Here is a 19,141-nt window from a genome sequence, read left to right on the forward strand (position 1 = left end):
TTTTGTTAGAACCTTTAGCTTCCTAAGCTCAGCTCAGGTTCTGTCTTCTAAATAAAAGCCTTTCCAGACCCTTTGCCTGTTCTGGCCCCCTCCCACTTCAAATTAACTGGCAGTTACTTATCTTTGGGAACGTGTGCTCCTAGTCAATTGTCCGCTTCTTGCAGGCATGGATTCTTTTGTTTCAGTGCCTCACCAGTTCCTTGTTCATAGAAAGCGTTTTAATAAATGCTTGTTAAATTGAAATGAAAAGACTTAGGAATCAAAATAGGCAGAGAATTTGTTCATTGACTCAAATTAAATAAAATATTGATTTGGATGTTATTTGACTGTTCTGGTTTTGTTTTGTTTTTCGCCAGGCAATGGGGTAAAGTGACTTGCCCAGGGTCACACAGCTAGTAAGTGTTATGTGTCTGAGGCCATATTTGAACTCAGGTCCTCCTTGAATACAGGGCCAGTGCTCTATCCACTGTGCCGCCTAGCTGCCCAGCTGTTCTGATTTTGTCCAATATTCTTAAAAGTAGGTAGGCTTAAGGGGGATGGTTTGTGTTTTTATAAAGCTTGGTTTGGTTTGGTCTACAGTCAAATCAGTAAAAGATAAATGGCTTGTGTGAAGTCAGTTGGTTCATTTATGTAACAAATATCCGTATGGCATTTTGCTGGGGGTGGGTGGGGTGGGGTGTTAATCTGGAGACAGGTACAACCTAGGTGGGCAGTTAGGTAGAGAAGTGGATAGAGTGCCAGGCCTGGAATCAGGAGGATTCCTCTTCCTGAGTTCGTATCTGGCCTCAGACACTTAATTAGCTGTGTGATCCTGGGCAAATCACTTCACCCTGTTTGCCTCAGTTTCTTCATCTGTAAAATGAGCTGGAGAAGGAAATGATAAACCTCTCCTTTATCTTTGCCAAGAAAACCCCAGCGGGACAGGACTGAACAACACCCTAGGTGCGATCAGATACCTACAAAAGACCAAGCCCACCTTTGTTAAGTTCACTAAGAGAGGTAAAAAGTCTTCTTGAGAAAAGGTAGCTTTGAAGGATTTCAACCAATGGATACCAACGGGGTGAACACCAGCATGTAGATTAGTCTAGTTCGCCCTTGGGGAGGGCAGGACGGGACACTTTTGGTCCTCGCCTGGGGACCTCCGTCTATAGGTCAGCAGCTCTTTGCTGCAGCCGGGGTTCCTTGACTGGTCCAGAGTCACACATCCAGAGTCAGAGGTGGGGACCCGGGCTTCTAGCTGCCCAGGCCAGTGCCATCCCCGGGCACTTCTCTTTCTCTGTGGCTGGTCAGGCTGTCGAGGAGCTCGGACTTTAGAGGGGTGGTCAAGGGAATGTAGTGGCCCTGGTGGGTCTGGTTCACCCCGCCCCCTCCCCCCTACACACAAACGCGTTCATCATCCAGTGACCTTGGGTGATGAAGAAGGGGCTGGAGACGGAGGGGCTGTGGGTACTGGTGTCTCCCTCACACCTGGCACTGTCTGGTTACAGACCGCCTAACCCACCGCCGCCCCTTCAACCCCCGAGGGAGCAGCTGCCAAAGGCCTTTGTTAAGACTCTTCCCGGAGGCCCGGGGCGGGCGCTGGGCGATGCCCGGATGGGCCTGGCCCAGGGCCGGCCTCGGCTCGGCGCTCCAGGCGGGTCTAGGAGGCTGGGGCCCCGCGAGCGCGTAAAGGCAGCCTAGTCCTCCTTTGTCTGCGGGGTGGGTACCACAGACCGTCTCCATCCCGTTCGAGGGTTTTGGCTGCTCCCGACGCCCCCTGGTGACTAAACTACAGACAACCGAAATCGGTGGCAATTAGCGGGCAGGCGGCGCGACCCGGAGCCTGCGAGGGGCCGAGCTCCGAGGCGAGGGGGGTATCGGGGGCCCCGGGCTGCGCGCCGCACAGCCGCCTCTGCCGAGCGCACGGGAGGCTCCTGGGCGTGTGGGCGCACGGCGGCCGCGGCGGCGGCGGGGGATGCGCGAAGGATGGTGAAAACGAAGGGCGCCGCTGGAGCGGCCGCGAAACCGCGGGCGAGGAGCCGACCGGCCGCCGAGGCCACCGAGGCGCCGCTCCCGGCCCCCCCCGGGGAAGGGAAAGGGCCGGCCTGGAAGAAAAAGGAAGCTGCCTGTCCAGGACCAGAAAGCCGAGGAGCCGCCATTGCCTCCGGGCCCCTTGGAGAGCTGCTCCTTGGATCTCGGGAGCCAGCGGGAGCGCTGGGTAAAGTTTCAGAAGCGTCAGAGCCTGACTTGCGAGGGTGCAGCCAAACTCCTCCTGGACACCTTGTAAGTATGGCCCAGGCGCCTTCCATCCTTCCTTCCCATCAGACCGGGCCACCGGGAGCAGCTGGCCTGCTTCCCCCGTCCCCCCTCCCCCACTTCCCACCTCCCCGTGGTGCATGCAGCCTTTCTGTGGATGTGTTGCATCCTTGGCCTGCTGGAAGACGGGTTCTGGGACAATATTGGGTGCCCAGGAACGTAGATCCCAGAGAGCAAGAGTTGGATTTCTTCTGGGAGAATCACGGTATTCTCAGAAGGGCTCACAGGGACGCGGAACCTGGTTTCATTCAGCCTGATCGGGTCAGAAGTGCCCGCGCTGTCTTCTAAGAGGCCTTCTTTGTATTGCTGGAGAGGGAGGGTTCTTTGATCTTTAAAACAAAGACACATGCTACGTTTGCTGCCTACAGCTTGTTGCATCGTTCCTTGAGGACAGATCACACTTTGTCAGCTCAGTGTCCTCTTGAGCTCGTTGACCCAGCCAGGCAGCCAGGCTCCGTGTCCTGTTATTAGTTTTCCTTTCATAAAAGTAGGGCCTGTCCTTCCATTTCCATTTGCAGTGGGCTCCTGCTTTCCATGAGCATTCATACAGTTTGTGTGGCAATATGTGAGTGAGGCCAGTGTCCTCACCTCCCCCCTTACTTCCAACCCATTTTTACTTGGCTGTGGAAGTTACCATCAAAGGCAGACACCTGTGTTTAGGGTCTTTTGGCCACCAGAAAGATTCTACATAAGCAACTCAAGAACATGTGTATTTGATGTCTCCAATTTAAGCTGCACAGAGTCAAACAAAACCATATGTTTCCATATGATAGGAAATAGGAGAAAACATTTCGGATGCATTCTAATGGGCTGGTTCAGTCCATTGGAGTTGGTGTGGTGCAGACCTGGCCTCTGGAATTTGTTGAGAGTCTTCAAAGGAGAAAGCCCAAGTTTCTTTAGAATATGGAACCATTGAATATCACAGCTAGAAAGGACCTTAGAGGTCATCTAAGGGGCCCAGCCCCTTCATTGTTCTGAGAGGGGGGAGAGACTCTTGGAGGGGTTCAGTGGCAGATGGTGCTTTGTGTAGGGATAAATGCTGTCAGGACAATTGATGAAGAGGCAGGCAGGCTGAAAGTCCAAGATGGCTAAGACTCAACGTTCAAGACCTGGGCCCTTTGATTTGCCTGTGACATAGGGAGGAGTCATTTAGAGTTGGAGCGACTAAGACCTCACTCTGGTTTTCTTGTGTTCTTTCATGTGCCTGTTTAGACTGTGGAGGATCCATTCTAGCAGATTCAAGCAGAGCATTTATTGAGCGAGTACTGTGTGCCAGTCACTGGGCTAACCAGTGGGGGCAGGGGGAATGTTGTAAATACAAGCAAATAAGATAGTCCTTGCCCTTAAGAAGCATGCATTCCAATGGGGGAAGACAAGGGGAGCTGGAAAGGAGAAGAAGGCAAAGGGAGAAGGTATAGGGTGGCCAGTGAAGAGGTAAAGTCACACAGGCACCTAAAGACCCTATGAGGAATTAGTACATTGGTCTAGGTGGAACTCAAAAGGACTTTGAAGATAGGATCCTATCTGTGGCTTCTTTGAAGGGGGAAGAGAATTGGAAGGTAATTATGCCAAGGGGAAGGTAACTGGGGGCCCCCCAAGCTTTGGAAATGCCTTACCTTCTCATATCTGCACTTCAGAGTACTCCTAAGTGGGCCCAGTCAACTTCTTTTGCCTCCTGTACCTCAAACAGGAGCAATAATCACTTTGGCCTAGCTGGTGAGGTGAGCACTTTAACAGAAAGTCTTTGATGGGATGCAGAGAATAATGGTGGATGGCCTTTCCTTGGACTCTCTTAATGGATTCCTAGCATTTTAAAGCTAGGAGGGGACTCAGAGATCATGGAGTCCAACCCCCTTATTTTATGGAGGAGGAAATGGAAGCCAAGAAATTCAAACCTCTGTCTAGCCTCCTCTAGCCTGGTAGAAGAGCCTGGCCTAGAACCCAGTTTTCTTGATTAGAACCCAGTGTTCTTTCTACTAGCATACCATGAAGCTAGTGGTATCTAGTTTTAATAAATAGAATGGCTGTGACATAGGATTCTTTACAATTCAGATTCCTATCTAAAGGGTCTAGGACTTACTGTCAGAACCCTCCTTATGAGATAAGACCATCTCCTATAACACCTATGACATCTATGACGCCATCCTTTGGTGTGGACATTTGGAGGAGGGGTCTAGTGAACTGAAAGCCCCAAACCCATTGACAGAAAAGGCTTGAGTGGGGCCTTCTGTCTTTATAAGGAAAACAGATGTTAACCCCTGGGTCTCTGAAGGGTTGTAGTCTAAACAGCAGTGAAAGTCCTCAGTTCCTGTCTAATAATTAGCTTGGGGAAAGGATTCTGCGTAAAGTGCTTAGTCCCCTCTAGCTCTGTGTCATGACCCTTTTCTGGGTTTTCTTTTTCCTATTGGCTTATTCCTCTATGTCCCTCACACATGATTGCCAGAATTCACCCTACCTCTGTGTGCGTGTGTGTGAACTTCTTCTCATTTAACAGGCCAAGGTCATTTCTTCCCCAAACACTAAGCTGACAGATTTGGGCCATGCATTGCTTTTTCATTTCCTCTCTGGTAAAACCTTTTAACACATTCCTAGCTCATAAAAAAATTCCGTTAATATGTTCATGCACTAATCAACATTTGAGTGTCTGATGTGAAACCTGAGTCACATGAGTTGTTCCAGCTGCACATGGAGGCTACATCCATTTGTCACGGGCAAATCTGGAGGGCTGCTGATCTGAGAAGCCTCCAGCCTGGTGCTTTCACTGGGGGGCGGCCCTGCCTGCCTCTTTATCCTTCTTCCTCTTGTTATTCTGATCATTATCGTTATTGTTCCTAATAAGCATAGGGCATCATCACAAAGCAGCATCTGCTGCCAGTAGTCATGCCGATAATTAATAGAGGAACTGGTCTGTCCAGGCCGTTATCTGAACAGGGAGCGGGACCCTTGAAGAAACAAGTGAAAGAACCACGGCCATAATGGGCAATGCCATTATAATAGAAATGAACTGGGCTCTTGTCAGACCTTTTTTCCAGAATAGGGACAGCCAACCATAAGAGGCTTTTTCTTGTGTCTCCTTCCCAAGGCTGGTGTCCCGCTCGATCCCTTCTGCCCCCACTCCCAGCCTTGCGTTTTTGTTGTGTATACTTTTATGGGGACATTTTGTCTCTGATAGAACGTTAGAGTTTAAGCTTCTTCAGGCCCAGAACTGTTTTGTCTTCTATCCCTAGCACAGTACCTGGCACAAAGTAGGTTCTTAATAAATGCTTGATGACTGAATGAGTGACAAAGACCTGCCCCTCCTCTGTGGGCTGTGCTCTGCCCATTTTGCTCTGCCACAGCAATCTTTCACAGACAGATTTTCCTTGTCTTTTTTTTTGGGGGGGGGCTTGTTTTCTCTCCTACCAGCAGGGGAGATTTTAGTAGCTGAGCTTTAAAGTGCTGTGCTCCCCCCCCCCCTTTTCAGGGGCTAGTTTATTATTTTGTTCTGCCCACATTAAAAGAATGTTGATAGGATTTCAGGCTGTTGGCAGTTCCAAGTCTGCCTTGAATTTTCCTCCTTTCCCAGGAATCCAGAGTCAGTAACATTTCTCTTTTTGCATTTCATGTCTGGGTGCTTTCCCCTGTGGAATTGTAAGCTGCTCCTCAGCTGCCCTTCCCAACCTCCCTAGCCCCTTCCCATTTCTTTTCCTGGGACCCTAAATAAGACAGGTATGATGGTGGAAGAGAGTTTTGTTTAAAAAAAATAAACCAAAAACGTTCAGTAATTTTTGACCATGCTATCTGGGAGAAATCTTGGTGGGAGCCTGGGAAAATGGACTCATGAATAGCTCCTTCCTGAGCATCCTTGTGGCCGTGTGGAAAGAGTGGGGGCAGGGCCATTGTGCTCCGTTACCATGGTGAAGGCACAGCTGGAGGAGAGGGAGGCTGGGAGGAGTCCTGAGCCGCTCTGGTTGGGCTAGAGCCGCTGAAAGACTTGGGGAGAGGAGGCCTCAGATGTTTGGAACTAATTAAGCTGCAATTACTGCTCTCTCCCTGCACCCCTCCCCCAGCCTTTGGCAAGGAAGCAAGATGATAATACTCCTTGTGCAGAAAGGAAGGGCAGGCCCTTGGATTAGATTAGTCTCATTTGGAGGGGTTTTCAGAAAACAACTGCATTTTGTATTCTAAGGGGGACTGGTAACATTTCCAGGGGGTCCAGCAAGCTCCCCCTTCCCCAAAGAAGATAAAAGCAGGAGGCTGATGGCAAATTGAGTTTCATTAACAGAATGCTAAACTTGTATTCAGCAAGGCCCAGGGTTCAAATCCCACCTCTGACGTTTTCTATGCTGTCCGGGGCAAATTGCCCAACCTCTCTGGGCCTCAGGCTACTCTCTAAGGTTGTAAGTTTTCGATGCCTGAGTGGAAGGAGTTCCCACACCTGGAGTTGCAAGACTGACAAAAGCTAGAGTCTTTTATGTATTGACCTAACACTTATGTTATGATGCTATTAGCAAATGGGTCATGGCTCCGGAAGGAACCCCCTAGACTAGCCCATTCATTTTATAGACGAGGAAACAGAAGGCTGGAGAGAGGGAGTCTTGAGTCCAAGATCACACAGGTAATAAATAAGTGACCATCTTGGGATTTAGTCCAGTCCCGTGCTCTTTCCCCTGCAGGTTTGCAGATGAAAAGCATGAGTGAAATGCTGGAAAAGTAGCATATAACAACCCTCCCAGGCTCCCTGTCCCGCCCGTCTGGCAAGGCTCAGTCCCATGTTTGAACTGCAAGGCATTTCCTAGGACACTCCTGTCTCACCCAACCAGCCCCTTCTTTGGTATCCTTCATGTCCTGGAAGAAAGCCCACCTGCTGGCATGTGTGTTCGTTCGTGGCTGTTGGCTTCTTGTCTCTCATGGGGTGCTGGGCCCTTTTGTACTCCAGAAGGGGTGTCAGAGATGGGAACCGGGAGGAAAGCCAATGTCTTTTCTTATGCTGTGTCTGTGACTACTGAGACGCTCACCATCCCATCTGTTTTTTGGCTTTTGCTCTGCCTAGTGAATACCAAGGTCTGGTGAAACACACTGGAGGCTGCCACTGTGGGGCGGTTCGTTTTGAAGTTTGGGCTTCAGCAGATCTGCACGTTTTTGACTGCAAGTGAGTGACTCTTTTCCATTTCTGCTAAGGGGAAGCAGGGAAGTTCACCTTAACGCTGACTCTCCATCTGGGAGCCGTCAACCTAAGCATTGCAAAGGGACAGGACTGACCTTGTGATTTCACTGGCATAGGGAAGGAACTCCCAGGGGAGAACAATCCCTCTAGCAATGCAGGTCATCAACTCCTCTTCGACTAATAGTCTTAGATGCCTAAAACCCTAACAAGTTAAGAGACCTGCCCAGGGTCACACAGCTTTGACGTGTGAAAGGCAGAACTTGTACCCAGGTCTCCATGGCTTCAAGCCAGCCTTCCTCTACTCGACCACACTGCCTTTTGTGTTTTAGGAAGGGGAGGGGAAATGAAAATGCAGAAACACATTTTTTGCCTTTACTGCTTATATATTCTGAAGGATTATATATATTCTGCTTCAGTACAATAAAAAATTCCTACATCCCCAACTGTCCACATGGGATACAGCATGAGTTTTCACCTGTTGCACATTTGTGTCTCTTATTGTGTTGAACTTCATTGTGATATGAGCATCATTTTGTTGATGACACAGCTTTTCTCGAATTTTATGGTTGTCCTGGCTTAGAGCATCTGGAGCAGGGCCCTCCAGATCGTTGAGTCTGGCTGTGACTCGTCCAAGCTCACACAGAAGATTCTGGAGTCTGTCCCCGGTCCTCAGGCTTCAAATTCAGTGCTTCTCCCACTAGATTAGGGCTTCTTCACCTCCTTTTTTGTGTATCCTGGGTCCCTTTGGTGAGCTAGTGAGGCCTAGGGACCCTGTGTCAGAATAATGTTCTTCAATGTACAGAATATAATACATAGGATTACAAAGAAAATAAATTATGTCGAATTATAGTTATCAAAGGCAGCTAAGTGGCGCTGTGGGTAGTGTTAGGCCTGGAGTCACAAAGACCTGAGTTCAAATCCAGCCTCAGACACTTATTGGTCATGTGACCTGGGCAAATCACTTAACTCTGTTTGCCTCAGTTTCCTTATTTGTAAAATAAGCTGGAGAAGGGAGTGGTAAACTACTCCAGTATCTTTACCAAGAAAACCCCAAATGGGGTCATGAAGGATTGGACACGACAGAAAAACAACTGAACAAAAACAACAAATAGTTACCAAAATATTAAAAAAAAGATAATGAAGAAGAAAAAACAAGTTCACGGACCCCAAGTCCACTGTGGGGGTTTTTGTAAAGACAGATTTTCTTCTCTATATTATGAGCCCCATCATGCATGCACACACACACACACACACACACACACAGACACACACACATACACACACACACACACATGAGTACCAGGTCCCTCTGCTTACCAGCCTCTTCTGTGGAATGGGACCCTGGACATATCAGGTTAGGCCTCCTGAAGGGAGGCATCTTTAGCTGGGGATCCCCAGTGCTTAGGATGGTGTGTCACCCTGAAGAGGCGATCAGTAGATGTGCATTGGATTTAATCACATTCAGAGGGGAAGGCTCTCTTGGGCCCTTCGCTGACTTGGTCACTTTTCTCACTTTGCTACAGCTGTAGTATTTGCAAAAAGAAACAGAACCGACATTTCATTGTTCCAGCTTCTCGCTTCAAGCTTCTGAAGGTAAGTCCTGGAGGGGTGTACCCAGGGGAGTGTCTGCTTGGTGGGGGGTGTTGCCCAGGGATGTGTCTGCTGTCCGCACTTTTTTTCAAAGCTTAGTATCTATAGCATAGGGGCAGCTACGTGGTACAGTGGATAGAGTCCTGGGCCTGGAGTCGGCAAGACTCAGCTTCATGAGTTCAAATCTGGCCTCAGACAATTACTAGCTGTGTGACCCTGGGCAAGTCACTTCACCCTGTTTGCCTCAGTTTCCTTATCTGTCAAATGATTGGAGAAGGAAATGGCAAACGGCTCTAGGATCTCTGCCAAGAAAACCCCAAATGGAGTCATGGAGAGTCAGAAGTGACTGAATAACAACAAAGGTTGCTAACACATGCTGGGGGCAAGGCTGCTGGGGGCATGTCAGGAGGGCTGTTCTCTGGGCAGTTTGGACCTCATCCCATTCTTCCTGGGGGTAGCAGGGCGGGAGTCCCTCAGCCTTTGGCTCCCCCTGCTCCATCTTCCCTCTCCCCTCCTGCTTTGTGCTGCCCATGACAGTGCCCTGCGGTGGGTAGGGGTGAGGGCACAGACCCTACCAAGTGAAGGGAGCAGAACCAGGAGAACAGTTTCTGCAATGACGACAACAACGTCAAGGGAATCAACCTGGAAAAACTTGAGAACTCTAATCATCCCTCTGACTAAAGGTGATTTCAGAGGCCTGAGAACAAAGGCTGCCTCCCACCTGGGCAGAGATGGACTTCTAGGTCCTGGCTGACGTGTTCAGACTTGGCCAGGATTAAGTTGGTTTGGTTTGACCATGTGTATTTGTTACATGGGAAGGATCTACTTGGGAGGTGGAAGGGAGGAGAAGAAAGCAAGTCATTGGAAAGTGAGGTTAGCCAAGTTGATAGGTGTGGGTGGTACCTCAGTTGTTTTAATTTGCATTTTTCTAATCAATTGTGAGCATTTTTCTGTGTGACTATTGATAACTTTGATTTCTTCTTCTGAAAACTGCCTATTTTCACATCCTTTGACCATTTATCAATTTCGGGAATGACTCTTATTTTTATATAAATTTGACTCAATCCCACTATGTTAACAAAGATCAATTAAGGCAGGGGTTCTTCCTCCTTTTTGTATCCTGGATCCCTTTGGCAGACAGTTTAGTGAAGCCTATGGACCCCTTCTCAGAATAATGTTCTTAAATGCGTAAAATAAGACACATAGGATTACAAAGGAAAACAATTATACTGAAATAGTGTAATTGAAATAGTTTAAAAACAAGTTCATAACCCCAGGTTAAGAACTGCTACATTAAGGTGACTCATTGGCATGTCAAGAGATTCTCTCCATTTCTCAGAGCACCAAAAAAAACTAACCTTCAGCCCTTCAAGTAGAAGTGACCTCTAATGGTTATTTAGTCCATCCACCAGCCTCTGGGCAGCTCCATAACCTGAACTTCCAAGCCCAGTACTTATTCCTTGTAGAGATCACCTCTAACAGGTTTCATTCTTCTGTGTCATTCTTCTTCTCTCTCTCCTCATGTCTAATTCTCTGAGTTTTCTGGAATCTCATTATTTTTACACTGCCCCATTTCCACTGAAGAAGTACTATCCTGAAATTATCAGGGAAGAGCGTTGCCTGCTCATTAGAGCAGAGAGATAAGCTGATCAGTGGATTGATTTTCTAGGTCCCACAAGGGGGCAGATGTGGTGACTCAAAATTGATGGGACCTATGTGAGTATCCCATTTTATAAGTAGCAGTAGTGGTTCTGATGGTCCTGGACACCTAGGCTGCATTTCCTTATTTTCAGTAAACAAATATTGTGGAGTGTTTTCTGAGAAACAGCATGGTGGAGAATAGAGGAAAGAACACTGGATTTGAGTCAGATAACCTGGTTTGAATCCTGACCATGCTGTGACCTTGGGTCTCAGATTCTTCATTTGTAGAATGGGAGGACTGGAGGAACAATCTCTAAAGTCCTTTCCAGCTCTAGCATTATCTAATGCTATGATTCCTTGCCTAGGCAGGAGTTTTTCATTTTGCCCCAGAGTACCCAGAGAGGCCCCGAGCCTTCCCCTAAAGAGCTTACAAGATGCATGCATGTGAAATAGGACAACATAGCCCTGATTGTGTGCCTCTACTGCTCATAATTCTCCAGTGACTCCCCATTGCCTCCTGAATGGAGTCTAGGCTCCTCAGCTTGCTATCCAAGGCCCTGTGCCATTTCACATACAATGCATCATTCTTAAAGGACGCCTCTCCCCATTCTGGGTCTGCCTGGAACAGTGAAGCAAATGTCCCTGAACAAAATGGAAGAAGCCAAGGACTGAAAACAAAGTGGACAACCCTCAATTGAGTAATCTCTGAAAGACACTCAACTATATAGAAATAGGATGATACGTTACTTGTGTGATCTGTGAGTACTCAAGTAATGACAAATACGAGGAAAGAGAGAAGGGAAGGGAGGGTTAGTATGAACACAACAAGGCAGAATGAAATAAGGAGGACCAGAAAAACAACAGGGACCCTGGCTACAGCAGTGTCAATAAAAAGATGTTAGAGGAAGTTGAATTCTGAGTGATTTAAAAAACCAGGGACAGTCCTGGAGGATGATAATGAAACATCCTGCACTACTCAAAGGAGAGAGGCCAGGGCTTGAGGGCAAGGACACTGTTGTCTTTATGGTCAGATGCACTCTGCGTATGACATACTTTTGTTTAGTCGTTTTTCATACGATTTTCATACACCAGTTCCCACCCCTGGTCTGGGTTTTTTTCATAAAGGCCTCTGATGTAAGGAGAGAAAGGAAGCAATCAATGCAATGTATTTTTTTTTTCCCATTTGGAGAAGGATATTCAGTGCTTTAAAAAAATGTAGAAAAGGGATCTCAGAAAGCAAAGGTGTGGGGGGAACTATACAGGAGGCTGAAGAGTTGGAAGGATGTCATACACAGGAGGAAGAGAAGAGGGGCCAATATACATTTGGAATTAAAAACAGATTTGAGATTCTTCCTGAAAAAGAGGTAGCTGGGTGCTCTGAGGAAAAAGTGTGCTTTGAAGAATAGGAAACTAAATCCACAGCTGATGCCACTGGGTGAGGGATCCTCTGGTCAAGGTCAGAGAAAGAAGAGATGGAGCAGAGGGGTGGTAGTAACTGAGAACATCTTGCTTTGTTGTGTTCCTGGGGCACGTTTGCAGAGAACCTCCCCAAACTGGTCAGCTCACTCCTGGTGATTCCTGTGGGCACCAATGACACTTCCTGAAGGAACCCAGAAAGCGCTGTCAGAGATGACAGTCTTGGGCAAGAAGCTGGTGGCAAAGGGCGTGTTAGGGTCAACACATCCAAAAGAGTAAAGCAGATTTAGGAAATGGAAATGTTTGAGAAGATGGTGTCTGAGCATTAAATGTAGGTTTTAAAAGAATAATGCCAGGCTCCCGACCAGGGATGAAGAGGACCAGACAAGGGCTAGCGCAGCCATGTCCTTGGGGTCTTGACAATCTAGTCAAAAGGGCTTTAATTTGAAGAGGATGAAAGAGGAAGAAAAATGTGTTTATTCACCAAGCTAGATACCGCGGAGAGCCGCTACAGCATAGGAGGAAGACTGGCAGTGGAGACATTCAGAATTTCACAGATGATGAGATCCAAAAAAAAGGAGTCAGTAGTAAAAGTCGTGGGCTCCAAAGTCTGTCACAAATGCACAAAATTAGGCAACAAACCAGATGAAGTAGTAGTCCAACGTAGGGAAGTAGATTTGACCTCATAGGTATCACTGCAAGTTAGTAGGATGAGACCCATGACTGGACCATAGTTCTGAATATTCTTTATTTAAAACAAACAAGATAGATAAGTATCATCAGGGCTGAGGTAGCATTGTATATTAGAAAGTGTATTCACGTGAGGAAATCCAGTAACAAGAGGGTTAGATGTGAGGAGCATTTGGGAAAAGATCAATGGTGGCTGGGATAGAAATAAGGTCACATCTCCCCTTGGAGGAGAAGTGACCCCTCTCTCCTAGAGTTTATGATATAGGAGAGGAATGAATGAAAAAAGCATTTATTAAACTCCTGATATGTGCAAAACACTATGCTAAGTACTAGGGGTAGAAATATAAATCTAGGTATTTCTGCCTCCAAGAGTCCATGTTCTGATTGAGAGAGACAGCACCTATACCCTTGAGGGTTCAGATGCAGGACAGATCGAACTGTCCCGAAGTCCTGAGGGTTCATTGGCAACTTGGATGGCAGTGCCCACAGGTCTGGAAAGTGGAGCAGCAGGGCAGATGGTGAGGCCTGAAGGATCTTTGGCAGGTCAAATGGTAAAGCCGTGTTTGCCTCCACCAGAAAAAGCCAGGAATAGTTTCTCCTTTACCTTAGATCTGGAGAGAGTTCAGTGGAAGGCGAGGTAGGGTTCCATGGACTAAAGTTTTCCCATGAAAGTCAGCCCAGGAGCAATGGAAAACTATTGGGAATGAAATTCTGAAACCACATGGGATTAAAAATTAAAAATTAAACAAAAAAACACTGGCTGAGAAAGTCAGAGCCCAAAAGATCCTTGGACCATGGATTTGAAGCTAGAAGGAACCTTAGAGGGCATCTAATCCAGGGCCTGGCACACAGTAAGCATTTAATAAGTGCTCTCTGTAAGTAATACAAACCCTTCATTTTACAAGTAAGGAGACTCATGGTCACACATCTATTAAATGGCAGAGCTGGGGTGAAAACCCATGTCCTCTGGTGATGATCCAGTGTATGGGTGGGTATGTGTGTGAGTGTCTATGTGAGTGTGAGTGTGGGTGTGGGTATGAGTGTGTGTTAGTGTATCTGTGTGATGTGAGTAGTATGTGCATGTATGGTGTGTGTGTGTGTGTGTGTGTGTGTGTGTGTGTGTGTGTGTGTATGTGTCTGGGTTTGTGAGGGTATGAGTATGTGTGTGAGGGTGAGGTAAGTGTTTGTGTGGGTGTGTTTGGGTTTCTGCACCATATGATCTCTTGACAGGCTTTACTTGGTTTGAACCAAGTAAGATGAAGTCTAAAACTCTAAGTGTAAAATCTTTAACTTGGGCTAAAAACATTTACTTTGAAAGTACAAGATTGGGGAGAAATAGTGAGCCAACACTCTGAAAAGACCTGGAAGAAGACTGTTGTACTGTAAGAAACATTGAAGGGGATGGTTTCAGAGAAACCTGGGAAGACTTATACGAACTGATGCAGAGAGAAGGGAGCAGAACCAGGAGAACAACATATATAGTAACAATAACATTGTAAAGACTTTGGAAGACTTGTATGAACTGATTCAGAGAGAAGTGAGTAGTATCAAGAAAACAATTTATACTAGAACAAGAACATTGTAAAAATGAACAATTTTGAAAGATTTGAGATCTCATCAGTGCAATGGCCAACCATGATTCCAGAGGACCAATGATGATCCATGCTACCTACCTCCTAACAGGGAGAAAGAATAAGACAGATTTTTGGACAGAACCAATATTGGGATTCACTTTGCTTATCCATTTGTATTTTTAACAAGGATTTTGTTTTTCTTTTTCCTGTGACAGGGTCGGGGAGAGGAGGAGGAAGGGAAAAGAAATGCTTTTTGAAAAAAATGTTATTTGAAAATTAAAAAGAAAAGGTCTGGGGGTTATAGTGGGCCACAACCTCAGTGAGGCAACAGTCCCCATAGCTAATGCTTGGATTGCATTAAGAGAAGCATTGCTTCCAGGATTAAGGAGTGATATTCTGCTGTACCTTGTCCTGGTCAGATCCTACCTGGAGTGGGGTGTTCAATTCTAGGCACCACGTTTTAGGAAGGAAATTAATAAGTAGTAGAGCATTTGCAAGAAGACGGCCAAGATGGTGAAGGGTCTTGGGTCTATGTCTTTTGAGGATTAAGTGAGGTAAGTGGGGATGTTGAGCCTAGAGAAGTGACTCAGTGAGGCTTGACTGATGGTTGTCTTTAGGTATTTGAAGGGATGGCACATGGAAGAAGGAATGGACATGTTCTCTTTGGGCCAAGAGGGCAAAACTGAGAGCAGTGGGAGGAAGTGCAAAGAGGTCAATTTAAGCTTCATAAGAAGAGCTCCTTACCTACTTAACCCCAAGGGCAATGGGCTGTCTTGACAGAAAGCAGGCTCCAGCTCATTGGTGGTGGCCAACAGAAGCTGGGTCACCACTGTTGGGGATGTTGTATAGGGCTTCTTTTTGGATCTGGGTTGAACTTGATGCCCCCTGATGTCTTTCCCAAGTCAGATTCTTCACTAGCTTTCTAGCCTTTTCTCTTTATTCTGGGACCAAACTGGACTGTTTGCCTGAACGTTCCTACCTCTGGCCTTTGCTTGCCCTGTTTCTCTGTTCTTGGGGTACCCTGTCCCCATCCCCACCTGTTGCAGATTTGCCCCATTCTTAAGACCCAGCTCAGATGTCACTTCACTATGAAGCCATCTCTAAACATCCTCTATCCCCTTCCCTCCCCATGCTGGGATTGATCTTTCCTTCCTTGGACCTCCATATCACAGCATTCACTCTATTTTTAGGCATTTATTTTTAAAACTTTTTTATTTTATAAAGTCAGCATCCATCAACAGACAAAAAATGAAACAACAAATAAAATCTTATGTAAAACCATGAACTTCCAACTATGTACAGTTTATTAAAAATACATATACCCTGACAAAACAATACCATTAAAGATTTTATTGGTTTCTTCCAATCTTTAAGTGTATTTATTTTTTGCATTTTTCAAATTTATTTTATGTACTTATGTTTAAGTTTGCGTCACAGTTACTTGTACATGTATAACATCCTGCTACTAAATTGTTAGCTCCATAAGGGCAGGGACCATCGTCTGAAGCATTTTTGCAGTGCGTCCCTAGCATGGAGAAGGCCCTTAGGACATTTTGTTAACAACACATTTTATTGATGCTTTCATACTCATTTCTGAAAACACGTCCCTTTCCTCCAGTCCAATCCCTGCATTTGTAATGTCCTTACCATTCTGCCCTATTGGTCCCATCTCTCCCCGAGCCCCGAGAAGTGGCCTGTTTCATCATGTGTTTTTCAGGGCTTTCCCTGGCTGGCCTTGCCCCTCCTCTGAGTCTGGGTTCCTTCTGGCGGTCTTCTTCTTCTTCTTCTTCTTCTTCTTCTTCCTCCTCCTCCTCCTCCTCCTCCTCCTCCTCCTAGGCCATGGGGTTAAGTGACTCACCCAGAGTCACACAGCTTGTAAGTGTTAAGTGTCTGAGGCTGGAGTTGAACTCAGGTCCTCCTGACTCCGGGGTTGGTGCTCTATCCGCTGCACCACCTAGCTGCCCCTCTGGTGCTCTTCTTATGGACATTGTCCTTGTGTTGGGTCTTCTTCCTCTCCGCACCAGTTAATTCGTTAATACATGGATGAGTGAATGAAGGAGAAGACACCTTTTGACAAATCAGTGTATCTGTGTGTTTCCACAGGGTGCTGAGAACATAACCACATACACCTTTAACACTCACAAGGCCCAGCACACATTCTGCAAGAGCTGCGGGGTGCAGAGCTTCTACACGCCTCGGTCCAGTGCGGATAGTTATGGTAGGTAAAGGGAATGGGGCTGTGTCTAGAGGAATGCCAGGACCCAAAGAGCAAAGGCATTTTCTGGTAATCAGTAGGCCTGGAACCCATTTTACCAAAAATCCACCAGCTGAATGTGCTCAAGTGAGTTCTGAGCTGGGGAGGACAGTGAGCCCTGCTACCTACTTATAGTCATCTCAGAATCATAGCTGGTCGGGCTGACTAGCAGGGCTGAGCTAGGTCTGAAGCCTAGTCCCAGCCCTTCTGAGCTGTGTGGCCCTGGGCAGGTTACTAAACTTTTCTGACCTAGTTCCTCATTTGTAAAATGGAGGTTACAATGCATGCTTTGTATTCTAGTTATCAGGAAAATGCTTTGTAATGTCCTATAGACACATGAGCTCTTATAAATGGGGTAGAACTATGGCATGGATTATCCAGGGAAAAGCTGGGCCAGCTTGGCACTGGAGAAAGGGCACTAAATTAGACCCGGAGACCGAGATTCTAGCCATTGCTTCCTAGCAGTGATCATGGGCATTTGTCAACTCTCCAAACCTCGATTTGCTCATCTGTAAAATGGGGGTAATAATACTTACCCAGTCTTGCCCACCTTGGAGAGTTGTCATAAGGATCAACCAGGCTCATGGATGGAGCCCTTGGTAAAGTGTAAGGGAATGGTTATAATGACAGTGGGAAAAGGGTAGGGGGAGGAGAGGAAGTAATGCCTCTCAGCCATTAGCTTGAGGCACACTGTATTAAAGACTTAAGCTAAGAATGCAGAGCATTGCTGGATGGGAAATAGGACCGGCTTTTGCTCCCATAGGATTTTGAGCTGAAGGGATCTCCTCTAGTCCAACCCTGGCATTTTACAGAGCCCAGGTCACTTTGGCTTATGGAGTCAGAGCTAGAGGGGGGACCTTAGAGGTCATCCAGTCCAATCTTCTCATTTCGCCTATGAGCAAACGATGGCTTAGAATAGATAAGTGATTTGCCCAGTGTCACACAGCTAATAAATGCCTGCTAGTAGTGGAAGGGGAACTTAGGGTGGGGATTTAAACCCAGATCATTCTGACCACATGTCCCATGCTCTGCTTGCTGTATCCTGCCTCCTCTTGGACTTGTCCAAGGTCACACACAAAGGGAGCAGCAAAGCCAGATTTGGATCCAGGTCTCCTATGTCTAAATGTAGTTCTCATTCTTCTGCACCAAACTGCCTTCTCTTCATTTTGTTATAGAAATAGAAAGTGAAAGCCATTTACTCTCTCTCTCTCTCTCTCTCTCTCTCTCTCTCTCTCTCTCTCTCTCTCTCTCTCTTCTCGGTAGTTAATAATTGATCCTGGTTCTGAAAGTCGTTCAGGTTTGATCTGTTCAGGCCACAGAGGCGGTACCAGTGGTGACATTCTTTAGATGTGATAGCTGCTAATGGGGGGAATTGTTCATAGAAGGAGGTCAGATTGTTGCCCACTCTGGATAGGGAAAGAATTCCTTTCTACTCACCAGCAGGTCACCTGAAGTCCCAACTTCTGGATCTTGAGGGGAGTATCAGGGGGGTAGTGACAACTATCCCCAAACTAGCTGTACCTGGTACATCTTCCCAGTGGGTTTTATGTCTCTAGTTACATCTCTGCTAAGACAGACCCCTTGTGCTAACAAGCTGTCGCCTACAGAAGCTTGTGAGATGGGGAGGTCAGGGTCAGGCAGCCCTGCTGGAGTTGAAAACTCTGAAACAGGGGTCTGGAGAAGGAGATGGCCAACCGCTCTGGTATCTTTGCCGAGAAAACTCGGAATGGAATCACAAAGAGTCAGACACAAGTAAAACCGCCAAGCAACAACAGAATGGGGGGCAGGATAACTCGTTTCTAGACTTGGTCCTTAACTGGCTGGGTGATGTTGGGGCAGTCACTGACTGGAGCTGTCCCAGGTCCCTGTATGTGTTCCCGGCATCTACACCTAGACGGAAAGTGTCAAAGTTGACGAATGGGCTCTACAGCGTGCTACCCAGGATGCAGCAGAGGGTGGGATCTCTCTCTCTGCAGAGACCTGCCATCTCCCATGTAATGTCTCCCATTGTGCTCCTTCTCCAGGAATCGCTCCCCACTGCCTGGATGAAGGCAGCGTGCGCAGCATTGTCATTGAAGAGTTCAACGGGAACGAGTGGGAGAAGGCGATAAAGGAGCAAAAGACTATTCAGAGCAAGTCCAAAGAGTGACCCCTCCTCCCTCTGCCTCAGCCCGGCCTGGCCCATGACAATGAGGCACCTTGGGACAAGGCAGCTTGGCCCAACCAAGGAGCCTGTGATGACGTTTCTGGGAGCCCAAGGGTTGTCTCCAGTTATGTCTGAAGCAGGACAAATTAAAGCAACTCACTTTTCATACCAAGAGGCAGCCTGAGACAGCTGGTCCTAGAGGCTAGTGTTCTTTCTTGGACCAAGCAGCCCATGCCTGACTCCTTGGGCTGCGTGGCACCCCCCCTCAGCCCAATCTGTGGTCCAGATCATTTCAATTCCCTACCTTCCCTCCCAACTTTCATGTGAGCTTTTAGGGACATGAGCCTCCTTTGGTTTTTATTAAAGATAATTATTACTGTGGTTCCTCA

General features: G+C 47.0%; 1 protein-coding gene across 1 annotated transcript; it reads left to right on the forward strand.

Moving 5' to 3' along the window:
• Positions 1–1,608: 1,608 nt before the first annotated feature.
• Positions 1,609–19,141, forward strand: CENPV (centromere protein V). The gene is given in 6 exon segments (XM_021006981.2): positions 1,609–2,058; positions 2,060–2,262; positions 7,328–7,426; positions 8,965–9,034; positions 16,456–16,570; positions 18,631–19,141. Coding segments are annotated over 6 exon segments (705 nt in total). The 5' UTR covers positions 1,609–1,965; the 3' UTR covers positions 18,756–19,141.

This window comes from Phascolarctos cinereus, unplaced genomic scaffold (genome assembly GCF_003287225.1).
Source record: "Phascolarctos cinereus isolate Bilbo 61053 unplaced genomic scaffold, phaCin_HiC Scaffold_5;HRSCAF=322, whole genome shotgun sequence".
In the NCBI taxonomy this organism is placed as follows: domain Eukaryota; kingdom Metazoa; phylum Chordata; class Mammalia; order Diprotodontia; family Phascolarctidae; genus Phascolarctos; species Phascolarctos cinereus.